The following is a 21,853-nucleotide window of genomic DNA, read 5'->3' as shown; positions in this document are numbered from 1 at the left end:
TCATACACTACAGGTGATTATGTGACGGCTTAGATTAAAAGTTAAAAGTTTCTGGCTATAGCCTTACAGTTCATCAAACCAGCTGTTAGCTCTGACTCCACATGTATTGCATTGTATTGCTAAGTGTCACTTCCCCTGGATGTGGACAACAATACCTTGGAACAATTTGCTACTAACAGCACACCAGCTGTAAATACCTATTAAATAAACATCGTAGAAGGTAGATAGTAAGTGTGTCTTGATGTTTCTTGGCGTAGCGTACAAGTGTAATGGCTGAGACTGTAGGGTTGTGAATCATCACAACTGTTGCCTGTACCACTCCCCACTCCCAATTCCCCTATTTCATTTTGAATTTTTTCCAGGGCTTAGGGAAAGGGGGAAGGGAAAGGTAAATTGAGTTCACAAAATATGTACTGTCAGACAGAGGAGAGGTGGCACGTGAAGAATTTCCATCAGGTTTTCTTATCCTGGCATACGGCATGAACCAGTACAATTATTTATAGTACATGTAACTTCATGTTGGCTATTGGGCGATAGAATTTTTAGCTGGTTCTTGGTTATCTTATACTACCAATCTTCCAAATTCCTGTGGATTTCTCCATCAAGCCCAGCAGTTCTAAAAATTAGGGCTTTAATTTAAAAGGTACATAAATTTTATAGTGACAACTTTTTTTGCAATTATTGTGTGCTTTGTTTTTGTGCGAAACAGGAATTTGAGGATTATTACGAGGGTGTCAGCCTTGGCTTTGAGAGTGATGAGGAGTTTACTGCCATGATGAGAAATTGCTGGGGGATTTAACACCCTGATTTTTAGATTGTGCTATATTACCTGAGTATAGGATAAATGTTGTTTGCAACATTTGCCTCATCAGCATAAGTGATACAGTTTCCGATGGAGCTACGAAAACATTAGTTCTGAATATTTTAAGGGCACAGCACGATTAACTGTTTTAAGGAATTTGAGCCAGAGGTATTGGATACTTTTGGTGCGATGCAGGTTTAATAACTCCAAATTTTACCAAAAATGTACACTATTGAGCTCAGATCATTAGTGCTTTTGCCACCCAGAAATTTTGCAGTTTTTGAAAGCCTAAGAGCCGAAAATTTCACCAGTTACTAAGTCTTACAAGCTCTTTAAATGTTTGTTGTCAATTCCTGTCCAGCATGATACCTTCTCTGTGCAAAGTTGTACGTTAATGAGGAAAAATGAAAACAATGATATCAGCAAAGATTTGCCTATGGTTGCTAGATTCTTTCTCAAGATATCATTTTCAAGTGCTAATTTAGGAGAAAATGTTTAACTGTAGTACAGTCAGATATGTTCATTACTCAGTCTAGTGGCAATGTTATTCAGCGCTGGTACATGCTTCATTATTTATTTGTTACAATATTGAAAACTTAGACTCAGTTTGAGTGGAATATGTGACTGTCAGTGAAGTAAGCAATACTTACTTACTAATGTTGTATAATTTAATTTTATATACAAAGAATTGTACACTGTATAGAACTATAGTAACATATGCCGTGTCAAATTATTTCTTACACTACTGAAATTAAAGAAGTGAATTTACTGTCATTTTAGTGCAATGGTTTAACATTCTAAACTTTTCACATATTGAGCCACTTGGAATAAAGAAACATTATAGTAACTACAGTCGAACCTTATTATCTGGACTCGTTGGGACTAGACGAAATAGTCCAGATAATCCAGGGTCCGGATAATCAAAAATATCAATATTAATGAAGAACAAAACTGTTTAAATAAAGCAACATTTAGTCGTGAAACAACACTTGTACAAATTGTTTGGAAAACAATATGGTCTACTGTACATCTTGAACCACTCAACTCTGAGCCAATCACAACTTAGTTGAGTGTTCTTCATTAGTTAAAATGCGTGCGAGCACTGCTTTTGCTCTTTAAAAGCAAAACAAACTCGCTTTTGACTGCACTTTTCAATGCTATAGTTTTAAAAAGAATATTGCTACGGATCTTGATCATGACTAATGAATATTTTCATGACAAAATTGGGCCTAGAGAAAAAGTCTGGATAATCGAGAAATCCAGATAATTGAGGTTCGACTGTAGTAAGTTATTTCATAATTTCTTTTTCAGATGTAAGGTCCCATCTGTGGTTAATATATACCTTTGTTACTCACTATGTCATGAATGTAACTACAAAATGGGAATTAACAATTTAGATGTTCAAAAAAAGTTATGCATTCCAATAGACCAATTTCGATATATTGAAATTCAGTCTAACACAATAGACCTCAGCACGAGGCTCTGGGGAATAAACCTCACAAACTCTAGTTATTCCCCAGAGCCTCGCACTGAAGTCTATTGTTTTAGGCTGAATTTTAATATATCGAAATTGGGCTATTTGCACAAGATATAAGCACAGGCCAGCCCAGCTAAGGCATTTACTACACAAAGCAATATCACTGTTTCTCCCAAACTACTCACAAATTATCATCATGTTAACAGGAACTTTGATCAGATTTTGTCCAATATCATTCATAGATCTTTGGCATGTACCTACATCAACCTTTTGAGGCCTCTGATAAATTTTGGAAGTCTCCCAATGATCATTATTTGCATGAGATCAAGCCCCAGGGGTTTCATAAACGGCCAGGCACCGGGCAAATTGACTGGCTGCAAGGACAATTTTGCCTGCCTGGTTTGACCATCTAGTGGAAAGTTTTTTCTTATAATGAAACTTGTTCAGTTCAAATAGTTTTGCCTGCCTGTGAAAACCAGTTGCCCTCTTGCTGAAAACATTAATGAAACCCCTGTTGCCCTCAGAATATTCTTCTTCAAGTGAAGTTCTGTTGAAAGCAGTCACTGCTTTTCAAGTCTCTTTGCTTAACCATGTAAATCTTTGTTGAAATCTAATCATTGACATTACCCAGTAGCTCTTTAGCAAAAGTATAGTCAAGAATGTAACAGAGTAACGTCCGAGTCAGCCACAAATTAATACCATATAATTATTTCTCTGTAATGGTCAGGTTATAATAATTTTAATATCAATACTATAAAATTAACTATTCTGTTTTTGTCCCATGAAAATTTCTCAGTCCTTCCCTTCTCATTTCTTGTTCTGGAAGAAGTCAGCTTCTGGCTGCCACTGTTACTGAACCCGAGTTATCAAATGAAAATGTAGGTAGTCGTGTATCTATGTAAGTCTGTGCACAGCAAATAAATAAGTGTCACAATAAAATACATTAACAAAAGCTGAGTAGCTTCATAAGTTTTAGAACAAAATAAACTCAGATTGCTAGTGGTCTACGCCTAGCATGTCAACAGACATTCAGGACTGCAACAATAAAAATGCTATACATGATAAATATGTCTTCCTCATTTTCTAGTGTGCCACAAGTTAACTCTACAACAAATGCAAGGTCTCTTCCCACTGGAGTGTGACACCCATATTTTTTTGTGAAACTTAGTCTATTTAAAAATGAAATTGAACTCAAAGCTCAGGCAATAATGAAAGATGTCTGCTAACAAAATCATGACTAAATTTCTTGCAATTTCTTTTTCCTCCTGTCCATTAATCTGCCAAGATCAAAAGAAACCCATTTATAAAACATAATTGGATTTAAGGTTTAAGGCTTTCCTAATATATATGCAGGGATGGATCTAGGACAAATGGTGATGTCAAGGGTGCAAACTTCTAGAGGGGTTCAGTTGAAATGCCATGCTCTCCTTGACATCGTTTGGATTTTAACTCCTTTTAAAGTCCCCTATCCTGGGCTTTTGAGAGGTGCATGGAAGACACAGAGTCCGGAACCAGAGTCAATAGAGTGGAACTGGAAAACACTGCAGATAAAGAAACATAAAGCTAGAAATTCAATAAATATGTAAATATCAAGCTTTAGAACTACAATAAATGGTTACTTATATTTTAGCATACACATAATAAATAAAAATAATTCAGTAACCATGCAGCATTACTGCTTATACTGTTAAGAACAGTTGGCTGGAATACTTAATATCACCCACTGTAATTAAGGGCTTAACTATGCAAGTCAGCTGATCCCAACGCCTCCACAATATCCAGCAAAATTAAAAAAACTAATGCATGCACTAAACAGCTAACTAAAAATTATCTGAACAGTCAAATTCCAGTGCAGTACAAGACTAACGGTTTCTGAGCCGTCATCCTCGACGATGCAGCAGCGCCAGGACGAACAATACTAGTTATCTGTCACACTGCGGACCCACCATCTCATTAAATATTCTTTTGATGACATTTTCACCATTTCAGCTTGAACACCTCACGGTTACTCACGCTCAAACGCGCACTTCGGGAACCTTCGATTTAAGGTTATCACGATCTTGTGGGCTCCGCACAATTACTGATTTGCCTTTGTGTTCTATGAGTAATCTTGGAAGCTCGCCGTTTGGACGTTTCTCGAAACAAAATCTCACAAACGAACCGCTTAGCTTTGCGGCCGGCTTAGTCTGTAGTACTTGCCAATATTTGATGCATTTGGCGCGGCTTATAGCGATAAAACTCGGTGGCATTCCTACATGAGGAATAGCTCCCTCGATCCAAGCGTTGATTTTTTCCGTTCCACTCTCCCTATCGTACTGTAAAGGATCAAGCTCGAGAAGATCGCCCACAATGTTCTCCAAGTCAACATCGACATCGTCGCTCTGGTATCGAGCATAACGCGGACCACAAACCGCGGAATCGTACTGGCAGCAGGGACAGTTCGTCCAGCAGGAGCAGTAAAACCAACTGCAGCTTTGGCCCATGATTTAAAAGACTTCTACTCGTTTCGCTATCACATCTTTCCTCCAAAGTTTGTGACCACCTGTGCAAAATTCTCGAACGTAATGTTGTTAGTTCGAATCGCGGGCTCAAATACAAATTGACACAAAACTACACCTTAGGGGCCTAGTGGGGTCAAAAGACATCTACAGTGTGTGGTCGTTATTGGCGACTTAAAGGGAAAATTCCGGGACTTCCATTTTGAATAATCATTTTGTACACATAACCTGGTGTCCACAAAGTTTAAATAACTGGGAAGGGGGATGATAAAAATGTTGTGGTTCACCCAATGATTAATGCCCAGGGCCGGGTTGTTCGAAAGCCGGTTAACACTAACCCAGGATTAAAAGTTAACCGAAGTATTAATTTTTCTTGCGTAAAAATGTTTTTTTACTGCTTACGTTTTGTGTAGTTTGAGCTTACTCAAGCTCAAAACTGAAGGAAAAACAGTATAAACAGAAAACGTCATCGAAAAGTTACAAAACTCAAATCAAAATTCTCGTAAACCTTGGGTTACCTTAATCGGGCTTTGAACAACCCGGCTCTGGGTCATAAATTGTGATCACCACTAGCAACAGTCCACATGATCTGCAATTGGCCAGTAGCTATGAAGTTGTATTTTAAATACAGTGTATATAGTAATATTTTCTCTGATGCTACTTGTATGTTCACTCTAGTGGATACTAGGTGACACCAGTGTAAAAATTTATATAATTCATGCATGAATCCATTCAAGCAGTGTCCATCCCTTACCCTCCCTTGTGGGATAACCTCCAGGTTTCAGAATTCTTTTTAAATAAGTAGCAAATTCTCTGGGTTGGGATCAAATACCCTGGGATGAGAAAAAAAAGGGCAAATGCTCCAAATAAGTTTTGAAAAAAGTTTCATTCACCAGTGTTACTTTTTATGTTTCTTTATCTACATGTCCATATCTTCTTTCCTCCCATTGGTGACGACACAAGATAAACATATCCCTGACAACACCACATAACATTGCTTTTGGTTTATTATTTTGTTTTGAATCATATTTACTGACAGTCATTTTTCTATTTTGGCATGCACAGTTCCTATAAGTGAACAACTACGTACTTAAATATTTAAAAGCTTGTTATATATATCTCAAGTAAAGAAATGCTTACGGTATTTATAATTACAATGCATCATTGAACAATTTAAGGCATAAAACATATCAAATATTATTGACACAGATCACCGCAGAGAGCATTAAAATTGGTATAATTATCATAACAAGTTTATTTCATTTGATCCATATTTTGATTAAATTAATTTTTCAACAGGAGATGAAACTGGTAAATGCAATCTTGGCCAAAACCACAGGGGAGCCATATGCTTCAGGGTTTCCTCCTGGTCAGTTGTCACATTTCAAATGCCTCACTGACAGGATGTGGGATGGATGAGCACTCCTAGAATAGACTGATGCATATTTTGCCGTCTGATATACCTATTTTGCACTGGTCAAGAAATGCAATGAAACCTACATACTGAACTCAGTAATTGCTTCTCAGAAACAGCACTTTGAACATGTTTTTGCTAGAACTTATTCTAAATTTAAAACATCAGAACTACCAGAAAGCTTACAAAGCAACAATTCTTGTGTAAATGAGGAACTTTCTCTGCATTCTGGCAAGCCAAATATTTCAGGGCTAGGCATGGCCAGAATATGGAAAAAGTTCTTTGTAATACCGGAATAGGCCACATTCAATATATCAATATTCTAGCATAGCTCTGAGGCCTTCAGGACAAACTTCTATATTTGGTGTTTTTTTTTTTGTTTGTTTTTTTTTTTTTCTTCTGTATCCAAGTCTCTGTTGCAAATTGAGGGACAAGCGAAACTTAAAAAATTTGCAACTTTGACCCAAAAGCCTTGCAACCATGTTAGAATATTGATACATCAAATGTGGCGGGCCTATTCTCACTACAGAGACTTCAAATTGCCACCAAATTGTGACCGAAAAGCATTTTTTTTCTAGGCATGCAGTACGTACCATATACCATGTGCTCGCTAGTAATTCATGTAAGTTTTACTCGTCACCTCTCACATTTTTAAATTATTTAAGAAGCAAAAAAAATCTGTTTTGGTCCCTTGTCTGGAATGTCACATGCTGATTAAAAAGTCCTCCTTCAACTTGACTACCATGGGATAACACTGGCAGATTTAGGAGTTATATCAAAAACCAAGGAGACCTCAACAGAGACTAATACTTCCTTTTGTCTGAGAACACACACCCCCTTGTTGCTGGATAAATCTTTGCTTTAGAAAAAACGCAAAGGCAAAAAAATTCAAAGCTACAATATTTACAGACATCCCAAGGTTTCTGAATTAATTCCAAAGATTCTAAAGCTGTTTGGAACATTTTCCACTCCCAGTACCAGGCTTTGTTTTGTTAAACATAATGCTGTTGCCAGTACTTCCCTAGTTCAAGCTGATGTTAAAGGCATTCTAAAGGGCTTTTGTTGATTTTATCAATAATGATGAAAAAGTAGCTTCTTCTAAAAAAAAAAAAAACATATCCGATTCAAGACTAGAGTGCAAAAACCATACCCTGTTTATAACCAAAATGGTCAAAACCAATACCCTACTTTTTTGACCAAAATGGCTGAAAAACCATACCCTTTGGGGCCACATAAACCTATATAGCCCATATCAGGGAGTACCCTCTCCCTGTGGTCTTCAGCTCTCTACTACCTTGAACTCAAATCATTTTCACTTGTCTGAATATACTTTTTCAAACTCCAAATATCTCAAACTTTTTTTGTTCCTCTCACTAAATCCTGTGAACTCTAAGTAATCCAACCTGTGGTTTTTCACATGCTTATCAGAGGGTATGAAATTTTTTTATAACCTGTGAACAGTCACTTTTCATGGGGTTAGATCCCAGGGGTAGGGGATACTCCCTTATATTGGCTATATAGGTATGTGTGGCCCCAAAGAGTAGGGTTTTTCAGTCATTTTGGTCATAAATAGGGTATCCATTTTGGCCCTCTGGTCTTAAGTAGGGTATGGTTTAGCATCTTAGTCTTGAATTGGGTATGTTTCTTGGAAGGAGCTACTTTTTCATCATTATCAATAAGACCGTCAACAAAAGCGCTTCGTAACTTATGTTTAAAGCAACTGTGCCAGTCGCAACGGTCATAAATAGGTATCGAATTTTTGGCCAGGTCATAAATAGGGTAGCAAAAATCGCAGATTTTGGTCATAAATAGCGTAAGGGCTTTGGGAAGTGGGCCACACACCCCCACCCAACTTTTCTGGGAGTACCCACCCCCCAGGGGAGTTTAGATCTGTTGAAAAAAAGCCTGTGAACCCTTTCTACAGCATTTTTGCAGAGTCAAAATCTGTGCTTTGGGACTGAATTTAGCCCGCAAAATATGACCCAAAATTTGCCATTAAAGTGGCCTTAATTCAACGTAATCCCAGGCTATACCTCCACACCAGAAACTTGTCCTTCCCTTGATCTCTATATACACTTTACAGGTAGCTGTCACTTCAAAGTCCCCCATGGCCTGCAGATACCATTTACAATTGCCGTGACGACGTTCTGCACGTCTCAAATCATTCTCCGTCCATTTCGAGCACAGCTCGTTTCCACAACCTTCTTCTGGCCTTGCTCTGAACTCGATCGCTTCCTTAGAATTACCGTTTACGTAAACTCTGTCGAGTTTCATGCGCCACACCAGAGAGTATTTTCCCGGAAGGACGCCGAGAAAAAATTCATTGATTTGTAGCCAACACACCGTATTGAGTTGAATCACTTCCCCGAATTCGCTTTCTTTCTCTTTCACCTTTTCCAGATAATCGCCGTTGAGCCAAACTACTTGAAACGCAGTGGCAGCCTTTTTGCTTTTCGCCAGATTAAAGTAAAGCTTTTTGTATTCTATCTGAGAACTTTTGAAACTGGAAATGGCCTGTCTTCCGAACCGTTTCATGACAAGAGTTTTCCAAATCATGTTCTTCCGGGATACTTCGTTCCAGAATTTGCAAGTCTTCCCCAAATTTATCAGATCTTTGCCGTCTAGAAAGCAGGCAATACGCTCTGCAGCGAGATCTGGAAGGTTTGTGCCATCAAAAGAAACGTCTTGATAAGCACTTGGATGTTTTTGTAAATAGCGGATCAACTGAAATCCTTTCCTCAAGAACGCCATTGTTTTGCGTCTGCTTTGCGTCTGGAGGCCAGGGACACTCTTGTGGGTCAGTCTCCATGTATGACCCCATGAAATGTCCTGAATACAGTATTTCACTTTTGCACTTTTGAAATACGCATTCCCTCCTCCCTCCCCACCCCCCGAAAAAAAGAAAAAAGATACATTTTACTATTGCAATTTAAGGAGCTTGAAAATGTAGGGAATGGCATAGCATTGAAAATGTAGGGAAAAAATACTTTTCGATTTCCGCCGTCTTTCCTTCGGGGGCTTAGCGTGGGCCAGCGCGCGGCTGGTAATCGAGCCTCACCGTGACAAAAAAAAAAAAAAAAAAAAAAAAAAAGATGGCAAAAGTGCGAATCAAACTAGATAATTTGATTAGTTATTGACCACAGGTAATTTTCTATTTCTTCTCGATATCTGGTTTTTTGGTTTTATTATATGTTGCGGTTTTCGTGTTTCGTCATTTTTCAGTTTTGCTGAGAGGAAAAGCGGACCTGACTTCATGCCACAGTGCAGTCAGTATTTATGCTCTGTTGAAAAGCATTTTGCTCTGATATAGCCCCTCCAGACCAACTCGAGAGCCTACTCCAGACTGCTCTGACAGGGCGTTTATATGTAGGGCGGTGAAACGAGCGGGTCCGAGCAAAAAGGTGTGATGCAGTAGACTGGGTCTACTTTAAACGAGCAGATTCCGCTTACTTACAGTGGAACTTAGATTTCTAAAGAAATTCCACGAAACTCCCTTCTATATGAAGAAGGAAGGTTTTTGGTGCATTTCTGTTCTGAGGCAATGGGGAAAGGTGAGTTTTTCAGGTTGAAAACAGAACTTCATATTTCGCGCTGTAAGATCAGCTCGCGCAAGTTGTACGTGTGATCTTTTGCACTTCCTCTAACTTACGAATAAAGGTTATGCAAGTCTCTCCTCTGATATCGCCGGTTAATTTGTGCGTTTCTCAAAACAATGCTTAATCATAACCAAAATCTGTTTTCGGTCAGTTTGTTATTGTTTCTGCTTGTTTCTCGAGCAGGAAAGTCTGACGCGTACAAGTAGCTAATTTGCATAATGCAGCGCGCGCACTTTCAAGTCCGAGTCGGTGTTTTTAATTTGTCAATAAAAAGTCTTGACAAAGTATTTTTTTTTCGCCATCTTTTCTGCTGAGATGATGCGACAATTTTTGCCAACGCCAAAAGGCTACTAAGATCATGAGTGTTTCTCCGACATAGTGAAATTTTATACTGCGAAAATGAAATAGATAAGGAGTTTTGAAAACTCAAACAACAAAATGAAATTGTTATTTCACAGGTCACCCAAGCGTAACATAAGAGTTTGCATCTGGATAACTGTGGCTAACTTGAATAGAAGAGTTTGTATGGAGATCAGGAGTCAGGACATTAAATTCGTTCAATGTATGGGTAATTCAGCGAATAAAGACTCTTGAGCATTCAATGGTGTCATTTTTTCTCACCCTGGAGAGTTGAAACGAGATTTGAGCCAATTTTGAAAATTTTTTCTCTTATTATAACACCGTAGGACAAATTTGTCAAAATTCGCTCAAATCTCGTTTTAACTCTCCAGGGTGAGAAAAATAACACCAGTGAATGGTCAAGAGTCTTTCTTCGGTAAATTACCCATACATTGAGCAAATTTAATGTCAACTCCTGATCTCCATACAAACAGTTATTTTTTAGCCAGAGTTATCCAGATACAAACTCTAAAATTACGCTTGGGTGACTTGTGGTTATTCGGGTTGATTAAAGAAAGCACTACCGTACTGATTTAATATCTCTGCTGTCTTCCCATATTTCCAGCTAAACTCTAAAATGTTCTCAAATATTTATCAAATCAGTCTTAAACATATTTAAAGCTAGAGATATTGTTTGAGTTCGATGTACGTTTTTACACGAAAGAGCTAGCGTAATTGAAGTTCAATTTTGTCATGTTTAGCTACAAAACACGGATCGGCGGGCGCTCTTTTTCATCGACAACCAGCGATTAATTGGATTTTTACGCAAACAAAACTGAGCAGTATTTACAGACGAAAATTCTTAAGCCTTGATGAGGCATCACGTGTTGCTTGCAATTGAGACGAAACTCAAACAAGCAAAATTTTATTACTTTTCGGTCCCGATAGACTCTATGGCGAAATCCTTGCAAGCGTGTGGCAAGAGGAGGGAAACTTTAAAGTTCTTAAACGCTGCTATATCAAATATATCCAGCTAATTTTTTGCTATGTTATGGAAAAACTGTTGATCTTCAACATATGTAAAATTTAGAGAGGAGTAATGTAGAGTTCTCGTAAAAGAAGACGCGGAACACAACCTGTTCATGATAAGTGGGACATGCCTGCATTCGACACTGTCGTACTACACTCAAATTTGAGCAGCTTACGACGAAAATACTCAAGTGATATTCCAACAGACAAAATAGTATTGAGTTGTGGGCCAAAAACACAAAAAAGCCTTTAAAAATACGCCACTGGTGGCTCAAAAATAAAGAAAGAAAACTTGATTTCCGGTTAGTTGAGAGGAAATTTTTGGCAGCCATTAATCTCACCGAGGCGCGGAGAAAAAGGAAGGAAAGCCTTTTCCTTTCTTTTTCCTTCTCCTTAGGAACCGTTCATTTTTTATGAGGGAGGGGGGGCTGGTGGGATTTGGGAAGCACCATTTAAAAATCGCATGACCCCCCCTCAGCTTACCAATTTTTTCACATGGCCCCCCCTTATAGCGGTCATTTTTTGGGATGACCCCCCCCCCACAAAAAAAATTGAACAAACAATATTTAGATTTCAACTTTTTAAATATTTCTCTATTATCCCCCTACTTCACATTATTGTGCTCACTATGAAGACAATATTTACAATCCCTCTACTACAGAGAGCTGTTGTTTAAAAAACAAATCAAAAGAAAGAGAAGTCAATTTCGGATCTCCTAGTTATGGCTCGCCCTGAGCGTGTGGCATTTGGCCTCTCATTGGCATCTTTCTCATCTGAATTGATGAATGCAAGAATGACATCACTTGAGTCATCTTCTTCCCCAGAGTCAACTGCATCACTGTCATACTCATCATTGTCACTTTCATCCGTTTCACTGCTGTCAGCACTTGCCCTGGTGTCATTTTGTGTCAATGTCCTTGCATTTCTCAGTGTTGGTTGGCCAGCTCTGAGAGGACTCTTCTGCTGCAAGCATGAATGTCTTACAATTGCCTTTACTTTCTCACTCTTGCTGCTTTTCAAATGCTGCTTCAGCCCGTGGTGGTTCAAGTACTTGTTTAGTTCTGGAACACGTAGCGTTTTAAGCTTGGTTAGATCTTCGAACAACTCAGTCCAAGGATAATCCTCATATGATTTATCTTTTGCGTCCCTACTTAACTTTGCCTTTTCTTCTGCTCTCTTTTTCCTTTTAAATTCCAGCACTTCAAGATGTTGAAGATAATCCACAACAAACTTTGATTTGACAATAAACTTATCTGCAAATAGAGCAACGCTCTCTAGGTCAGATAAAACCAGCCTGCCACTTCCATGCTCTTTCTTCGCTTGGACCCTTGGCTGCCAGTCATCTGGATCACGCCCTTCTTTAGGGGTCTTCTGGTAGGAGAGGTAGTGGTATTCCGGTAGGCAGGAATGGTCAGGAACTCGTTTAGGGTATCTTTCTATGGGTGGTCCAGTCCATTCACAACAAAAAGAACAAATTTCTCCTACCTTTTCAAGACAGGACAACTTTAGAAACTCCCTGTAGTTCTCCCCCTCCTCGTAGTGCTCATTCATAAACTTCTCAATCTTACGGAAGTAACAGTGGCCTGGAACAGAATCTTTCCTTGCTCCTGCATTGTGATACTGAACCAAGTACGAAGTGTTGTGAAAAAACTGGAAATCTGTTGATGTGTTGTGTGAAACACATTCTTACATTTAATTTACAGATGTCTTTATTTGGAAGGTTTTTTCCTCTACTCTAGTGATAGGCATGTATAAATGTTGCCCTGTGCAGGTAAAACAGAAAGCTGTTGAAGGTCAAGAAGATGAGCCGGTAAGTGTTAATTTCTTGTCAGTGTTCCTATTTTTATCTGAACATTAAAAGCGCATGTATGCTTCACTTTTATAATGAGAAACTTCTGTATTTTCCTATTGTAAAGATAGCACCTAAAACTGTTTGAACATTTTTAAAATAGTATGTGTCTTTTAATATATTGTTTGACTCAGGTCTACATTTCACTACACGAATACAACATTAAATGGTTACACGAACCATGATCATTCAATAATATCAGTTCAATATAATAAATAAAAAAATCGTCTTTCCTTTTCTGGTAGGTCACTAGTTCCTCCTCTGCTGATGATACAACCATACCTCAGGGTCTCCGGAAAACAAGCCTTGGCTATATTGTTAATCCAATCGGGAAAAGAGCGCATTACTGCATGAGCATCATGAAAGAGGCTCATTCCAAAATGCGCAATAATGGCGAAAGCGACGAGTCGTTTAAGAAAAGGTTTACAGCTAAACGATCCAGGCAGTTTGACATCTTACAAGCAAAAGAAGCAATCTTTCTACGTGCGGATGGCTGTTCAGAAAGGGCGAGTGAGTTTTCCATGCCAGGGTACCGGTTGAAGCCCAGTGATGGAAGAAAACTGAACTTCTCCATCAAAGAGCACAGAGCAATGGTGGAAAAGTTGAATGTCATATTGAAAGATGTAAAGGAACACGATTCCACACTCTTTCAGTCCAATGGAAGGGAATTATTTCACCAATGCTGCAAGAAGCAGAATCACCACCAACCTTGAGCAGGAAGTCAGAGATTATGTTTACACCTTCATGTACCCTGAAGAGTACACTCTGACGGAAAGCATTGCTGCTTCTTGTAGCATTGGTGAAAAAGACTCCCATAGCAGCACAAGCGGCGACGAAGAACTCGACGACAGCGAAGATGAAGATGAGTGCCAGTGAAAGTTGCATTCGAAAATAACAGTGTTAAATACTTCTTTTCAGTAGCTACAAATACTTTTTGTCGCCAAACATTTTTTAAAGCAGAAGGAAAGTTTATAATAAATTTGTATCCTGCCTTCTATGTTTATTCTGTAGCAATTTTTTTGATATTCAAACATTATCCCATTTTAAAGTTTTACTAAAATATTTCACGTGACCCCCCCTCTTTCCCTTATTTTTTTGGGATGGCCCCCCCTCGAAAGCCATTTTTTTTCGCATGCCCCCCCCCCCAAATCCCACCAGCCCCCCCTACCTTATAAAAAATGAACGGTCCCTTACCTTGGAAAGCTAGCGTGAAATAAATTTTTCGGCGGGAAAACTTTTTAGCGGAAACGTTTTTGCATATGGAGAATCTTAAAAATTAGAACCCGCAATTGCGAGGCACACTCGAGAGCACTTCGCAACGGTAAATCTATCTTGACAGCTTGTATCTACCGTAATGCTCAACAGTGTGACATCATGCACGCAATCATGCGCACAAACCTTACGGGGTCAATCTATTTCGAAAGTTGTTGCAAGAAACTTCATGGGAGACTTGCAAGAAAATTTAATCAGGTCGGGCAAAAAGCTTGTCGCTCCTGTAGCAAATGACGTCCAAAGCGACTGTGTTCAAGATCCAGAAATCATGGCAGAAGAAGAGGCTTTCGACAACGAGAACCTAGTGATAGAGCGGCGAGGTGAACATCATGAACCCGCGGAGCTGCAAAAGGGATTAACCGTCTTCACGGCCGCAGTGTTCATCACTGGAGAAATGGCTGGCAGCGGTATTTTAGCACTACCTGCCGCCATTGTAGGAGCAGGTTTGACAGGCTTTGCTTTGCTAATTCTGTGTTGTTTTGCCTCTGGATATTGCGGTACGGTGCTAGGAAGATCCTGGGCGACTTTACGTGATCGTCATGACGAGTACAAGGGACATGTGCGGTATCCATACCCAGCCATTGGGGAGAAGGCTTATGGAAGATGGGCATCTGTTGCTGTTACTGTTTGTATCAACGTCACACTTATAGGTATTGTATCAAAATTTTCCCACAAATTTGCATAACGCCTAATTAAAGGGTTTTTGAATAATACTTTCTTCAATCTGTCACGCTACAAAGGTCTACATTCAGGAAATATGCACGTCGCTATTATCGTCATAAAGCTACGAGCTACAGTTAATGGGAACACAAAAATGCTCTTTCAGTCCAACGTAAAAGAAGACTACAATTCGTAAAATGTTATAAAACAAATTCAAAACTACTTAAACGATTTTGGGCTCAACTAGCCCTCTGCCCTCCGCTCAGCCAAGAAAGGTCATCACAACATTTGCAAGTAAGGTTCAAATTTTGTCATCATGCCAAAAAATATCGGATACAAAACACCGTTTCGTTGCCGCTGTAAAGACAGCCTGTTTCTGCATGACTTTGCTCCCAGTGTGAGGTGCGATGAAGGCATACTGGGTCTACTTGAAGCGTGATTTTTAAGTGAAATGTAGAATGCTGTTTTCTTTTCCTCACGAGATAAGATCTGCTTATTCGTGAGGTAAACAAAATATATCTGTGACAAAAGGATTGCGTTATTTGTTCGCCATGAAGATTACCATGTGATTTGATGGCCGTTACCCTCATTAAACTGTATGTAATCGGTCAGTGTAAAACGCAGACTGCAGAATGCAGACCGGGACTAAACTGCAGACTGAGGTTAAAATGCAGACTGCAGACTGCAGACCAGGGGTAAAATGCAGACTGAGGGTAAAATTAATAATAAAAAAAAAACACGAGGATCAAATCTGGATCAAATGAAGACTTGGGAGTGTTCGTACGCGTACCCGTAATTTTTTTTGTACAAAATCCTGAAAACTCAAACCGAAAGGCGTTTCCTAGCCTTAGTCAAACATTATATTATCAACCTCGAGTTCTTGAACTCCCCCAGTTTCCCACAAGGGCCCGAACTAATCGTAATTCTGTGCATCTTTGTTTACGCGTCGGCCATTTTGAATTTTGTTTACGCGATTAGGTCTGGGACCGACCAACTCTTGTAGCGCATCTCCTTCATCCTGTTTTCATCGACAGTCTTAATAACGTTCAAACCACCGCATGTCTTAGCTGCTTCAAATGTCCTTGGAATTGTTCGGAACACAAGGCAAGCAAAACACGACAGCAAAACAACAGGGCAAGCTAAACTTGTAGGTATCGAGCCTAGTTTGTGAAATACATTCAATCTTTGTACTCGACTTTAATATATCAAGAGGTTTGTGAATTGGTATTCGCTGAAAGGTGACAGTCGGTTATCCAAACACAAGAATTTATAACATTTCGGCGTTCTCAAATAATCGTTAGTATGACCATTTTGATAGAAGACATGCCACGACACGACGCGTACAGAATTCAACTTCATTTTTGTTTATTATTAATATTTTATTTTACCCTCAGTCTGCATTTTGCCCCTGGTCTGCAGTCTGCAGTCTGTATTTTACCCTCAGTCTGCATTTTAGCCCCGGTCTGCAGTCTGCGTTTTACACTGACCGGTATGTAATTAAAAAACGTAAAACATCTAGATCGTGGCATGACTGTTTTGTTTTTGCAATGAAAAGAAAAATCGTCTGGACATCCAAGCAGAACTCTCTAATCATGCAGCAAGAAACATTGCAAAGCGAACCACTATATCGTGACTGTATAAAACGCCTGAAGGCAACGTTTGAGTAATTTGTGTGTTTTTGATCTGTAAATTACAAGAGAAACAAACATGTTCCTTTTTTCTTGTGCTTGTGCTTATGTTTATTTCACTTGTGTTATGCTTATCTCACAAGTGTGCACCAGGTTTTAACAAACCTGAGAGTTATAGCTATTACATCAAATGACAAATATAAATTGATACGTATTGGGAATTCCTGGAAATTTTGGTCGAGTCCTCTCTAAGACGGAAGTCAGAGAGACCACCCACCTATGGTTAACTTATAAGTTAGCAGTGTAATTACAATGCTCATTTTCTTTATGGACCAGTTTTTCACGGAATAATAATAATGTTTTTTTTGTCTAGGCGTGTGCGTGGTGTTTCTTATCTTGGCAGCAGGAAACATGTCAAGTCTGGTTAATCTGCCTGTGCATGGTGATATTGGAAAAACTGGTGAATTGCGTATTTGGCTTGTAATTTGCTTTGCAGTCCTACTTCCTTGCTCCTGGCTTGGCACGCCCAAGGAGTTCTGGGGGATAGCTGTAGGTGCCAGTTTGGCGACAGCCGTGGCTTGTTTGATGATCTGTGTGTGTATCGGATTGGATTTGCCGACCGATTTGAAAACCGTTCAACAGCCTACTGTGAACTTCGAGAGTTTCTTTTCAGGTATGAAAACAGCGTGTCATCTTTCTTTCTTCCATTGTTCCACCTGTATTGAAATATGCCACTATTAAAAGTTAGTTTTAAAAGATAGCTCACAACAGTTTCCAGCATTGTTCAGCACTTCTTCTTTGATTGTTCAATGCTACCTCTCGTTTTTTGTTGATGCTACAATAATGGGATTGGTGAAGTTATGGCCCACAGAAGGTTACCATAGCAATGGTTTAACCCATTAGAAACACTCTTAATTTTCGCGTGAGGAAAATATTGGAATCCTGTTATACCGCAATTACAATTGAATCGGACAATAACTCAAAATGACCTAGACAATATTCTACTCTTTTATGAACCCCATATTAGCTTTTTATTTCCTCACAAGGATCTTTTTGTTCTTAATGTAATTTTTTCTACTTCACACTTTTTACTGTGTGTATTTTAGCGATAGCGCTTTTTATTCACTATTTGTCAAAGATTGCACACTGATAATCGAAAGCTTGTAATCTTAAACTATTTTAACCAGAGAACGTTTTAAAATTTTATATATGATAAGCAAGACATTTTAAGGTGGCCTCACATGCATGGTGAATTACTCTGTGATGCAAATGAGAAAACTTAACCTTGAAAAGGGCTATTGATCGCTGTTAACTGGGTTTTTGCTTAAGACAAAGATAAACATTTTCCATCATTAACCTAGCTTGTTCAAGAAGACCGTGAAACCAGGCTCCTGTTTTCTTAATATACATAATTCTTTCTCTAGCGCGAGAACTGGTGACTGTGCTGAATGACACGGAAGAATTTGAAAACGGTGGCTTTCCGTTTTCGTATAGACGGAAAACATTTATTGAAAACTGAGCTTTTCGAAAACCATGGCGTCACGATGATCATGTGATTTCCTTGACCGAGTTTTCCTCAAACACAAATCAAAATGACTGGTGATTTTTGGGCTTTAAAATTCCTCCCGCGTAGTGTGGACGGAATTTAAATTTGGGGAAAATAACTTTGTCGACAGTGATCTGTAAAGAACAGAATCATTCTGACAAAGTTCCAGCTCACGCAAGAGAAATAAAAATGCAGACGGTGTTGATGATAGGACAAGTGTACCTCAATGTTTTACAATCAAAATGTCTACGTGGTTTCAATTACTAATGTTCCTTTGTTTTGTAGCTTTTGGAACAATTCTGTTTTCCTTTGGTGGTGCCTCGACCTTCCCAACCATTCAGACAGACATGAAGAAATCCTCCAGGTTTGCGTTGTCCGTTTTCTGGGCTTATATTGGCGTAGTCAGCATGTACCTGCCTGTGACAGTGCTTGGCTTTGTGGCATACGGCAAGGACATCACCTCGAACATTCTCGACAGTGTGGGTCATAACCAGCATAATACGTCTGCAGGAATGTTAGACGTAGTGCTGGCGCTCATTACGCTTCACTTGCTGTTCAGTTTTGTGATTGTGGTAAATCCAGTGTCACAGCAGTTAGAGGAACTTTTGAGTATACCCCAAGGTGAGTAACCATGGTAACCTAGTTTAGTCAGGAGAACAGGAGATAGCCTCTTTGGGAACGGACTCGTTGCAGAAGGAGCGCAGATCGGTGCCCTAGCTGCTGCATATCAAAGCACAGCTTTTGCACCAGTATCACTTTTGTTGTACTATCCCATGAAAATTCCTGGTTTGAAAGAGGTTTAAGTAGGGAAGGTAAATAGGGTGTGGTCAAGAAAACTGCTACTCCGCCTCTTCACCTCGTTACTTACGCACCTTGCAGTAAGTTGCTAGCTTACTTTGATAATTAGGTAACGTGCCTTTGTTAAGAAGGAGTTACCCAGATGTCTTTAAATACATGTCAAATTATATTATTTCTTTTCTTTAATTTTACGAGTTGGTTCGACTATTTTGCCTCATTTTTCCAGCTTGGGTAAAAAGAGAAACAAACTGACGGTAGTGTAAACAGTTATAGTGATTTTTACCTATGTTAAGTTGTTTAGCCTCAATTCTCCCAGATATTTGATGACAAATGATGATTTTCGTTATTCTCACTACCTGACTGCTTGACGATACAATGATGCTGTTAAGGTATATTACATGTTGAACACTGTTAGGAGTGAAAGCGTTTCGATGTTGACAGTATGGTATCTATACTAGTAAAACTAACGCTCATATTTTAACTTCCTTTTCCTGCAGAGTTCTGTCTGAAGCGGTGTCTCCTTCGTACAGGAATCATGTGCTTCATCCTTGGCGTTGGTGAACTCATACCAAAGTTTGGTCCCATTCTCTCTCTGATAGGAGGATCCACAGTAACAGCGCTAACCTTTGTGTTTCCTTGTCTGTTTTATCTCAGCATAGAAAAGAACATTCCTCTACATATCAAGGTGTTCTTGTACGAACTTATAGCTGTCGGGATTTTTGGCGGTGTCGCGTCTACTTACTCGGCGATAAATGACATTCGAAAAGTATTCAGTTAAAAAATAGGAAGAATTTTTAAGGAGTTAAACCAAGTATATGTAGGTTGTTACAAAGACAAGGATGGGCTCTTAAAATTGACATCCCGTGATTGACATTTATCAATGATAGGTCACCTGATCTCAGTATCAGGTCACTAATCATTGACTGCGCAGTTTTTCTAAAGAGGCAGTTACACTTAAATCAGTGATTTTGTACAATCATCAGAAGTATTTCCGTTCTTGGTCAAAAAGAAAAGCTGAGAAAGCTCAAGAATGGCATATATAAAGCATACTTACCAAAGGAAGTCTTATCTGAGAAATTTTGATGATGGTGTTTCCTAAAACTTCGAAACGCAAGACTCGAACATCGCAGATGGTTACTTCTCAAACTCATTAATGATTTATCAAATTCAAACAAAGGATATCATAACCGCGAGACGGTTTTTGAATCTCTGATATTAATTAGCATATATTTTTACGAGTTTATTTCTCCGTTTTTCTCCTCGTTTTAGTTTCGATTGTGGAGACATATCAAACGCTCAAGACAGTGTTTTATCACATTTCCAAACACTGTTTTTAACTCTGTTGTCGGTATTTGATAATAGGTAAAACTCGGATGATTATAAATTTTACAAGGCGTTTGACAAGAAAAAAAATATATTAAAGCGGTGAATGTTACGATGTCATCGCTGAACATCACTATCAAGAAATAAAAGCCAACAAAGTTCTGAAAGTCATTATAGTGCTTAAGAGAGCACTTTCATTCTGCTTCAGTTGGTGTACAGTCTTAAAACATGTTAACTTAATAGAAATATTGAATAAAGGCAAGAGACCATGATAGAGGAAGGCTAAAGGCTGCCACACACCTTTGCGAAAGAACTTGCGTTTCTGTGCCATCGCGCTTTCAGTTATGGTCGCGAGAGTACGTGGCGAACTTAAGTAAACGAACTATATCTTGTCAACCTCTAGATAACTGCGTTTAAAATTGTGAAATAAAATATAAGGACCTTTTTCATTGTCATTAATTATACAATCAGCTTGCAGGTATTGTTTAAAGTTTAATTGAATACGCTTGTTCTAATTTTATAGTAGGGGATATTTTGACAGAAGCCCGTTCTGAGAAATCCAGAAGTATGTATTTATACGTTTTGTTACATCGACTTGCAAACTATTACGGTCTTGAAAACCTGGAACCGTCTTTCAAAGAGGAAGGATCCTTTGGGCTGTTCAATGAGTAACAGCAGACTGTTACCGTAAAGGCTCTAACAAGTCCTTCCCAGGCCTCTCCTTCCCAACCCATCTGTCCACTGTCGCGTTATTTTATTCGCGTCAACGGGCGCAAATTTTAACGGTTTTACGCGAGTGAAATAAAATAGAACAAATGAATGGACGGTTAATATGAGTCTGCAGTAGAATGCAGGAGAAAGTAGAATGTGAATCAACCTCTTTGGCAGGTGCAAGCGGCCCATACATCTTTTAAATTGCGCTAGTTGACTCAAGTTATCAATATGCGAGAGTGGTGAACCACCTAAAAATCTGGTTTTCAGACGGGGAACGGAAGAAGTGGAAACGGAGGAATGGGGAACGGTAAAGTAAGGAATGGGAAAATAAAGACAGGCAGCAGGAAACAATCACAACGGGAAACGGAACGGGAACCCGGAGAACGGGGAACGGAGAAATTTCCGTGAGTACAAATGAACCCAGCAGTAGTTAGTGGTATTCAGCAGTTGTGAGAATTTACAGTCAAAAGATGCCTTCCTAAGCTTCAGTTAAGATGTACCGTTTAAAAGATTCCCAGTTTTAAAGAATCTCCATTTTAAAGAATCCCAGTTCCCCGCTTTCGTTTCCCGTTCCGTTTCTCATTTTTTGTATTTGTTTCCCATTTCCCATTTCCCTGTTCCGTACAGTTTCTGTATTACCTCTTGAGGCGAATGTGAATGAAAATCTCGTTGATGGTACAGTATTTACTTTTCTACCCAACGACCGTCTAAAGAAAGGGAGAAAGACGGTTAACAAAAGAGAATATAAATATTAAAAATACATACATAATCTGGCGAATGCATGATCTGCAAAATGGACGTCGTCGATTTTTTTTTTTTTTGTTTTTTTGTTGTTGTTTTCTCATTATCTGATATGTTTCACTCCTTTCACTGACCTGTTTATTTTAAGTTGTGAATTTAAGTTTTTA

General features: G+C 38.9%; 3 protein-coding genes across 3 annotated transcripts in view; 2 read left to right on the top strand and 1 right to left on the bottom strand.

Moving 5' to 3' along the window:
• The window catches only part of LOC145479631 (calcyphosin-2-like), a 35,225-nt gene extending 33,651 nt beyond the window's left edge, over positions 1 to 1,574 (top strand). The window contains exon 22 of the mRNA XM_081458042.1: positions 710 to 1,574. Coding sequence (XP_081314168.1) covers positions 710 to 799 — 90 coding nt within the window. The 3' untranslated portion in view covers positions 800 to 1,574. The remainder of the gene's footprint in view (positions 1 to 709) is intronic.
• Positions 1,575 to 3,002: 1,428 nt separating this feature from the next.
• LOC145479647 (uncharacterized) lies at positions 3,003 to 5,226 on the bottom strand. Its single transcript, XM_081458060.1, has one exon. It carries the CDS (start codon positions 4,760 to 4,762, stop codon positions 4,295 to 4,297), a length of 468 nt encoding a protein of 155 aa, XP_081314186.1. The 5' UTR covers positions 4,763 to 5,226; the 3' UTR covers positions 3,003 to 4,294.
• An 8,991-nt stretch (positions 5,227 to 14,217) lies between these two features.
• LOC145479633 (uncharacterized) lies at positions 14,218 to 20,703 on the top strand. The gene is made up of 4 exons (XM_081458044.1): positions 14,218 to 14,926; positions 16,938 to 17,237; positions 18,396 to 18,731; positions 19,406 to 20,703. The coding sequence occupies exons 1-4, from the start codon at positions 14,359 to 14,361 to the stop codon at positions 19,684 to 19,686; spliced, it is 1,485 nt and encodes a 494-aa protein (XP_081314170.1). The 5' UTR covers positions 14,218 to 14,358; the 3' UTR covers positions 19,687 to 20,703.
• Positions 20,704 to 21,853: the final 1,150 nt, after the last annotated feature.

Source organism: Orbicella franksi, chromosome 2 (assembly GCF_964199315.1).
Source record: "Orbicella franksi chromosome 2, jaOrbFran1.1, whole genome shotgun sequence".
In the NCBI taxonomy this organism is placed as follows: domain Eukaryota; kingdom Metazoa; phylum Cnidaria; class Anthozoa; order Scleractinia; family Merulinidae; genus Orbicella; species Orbicella franksi.
Note: the sequence above shows the minus strand (reverse complement) of the source record. Positions and strands in the feature narration are given on the sequence as shown.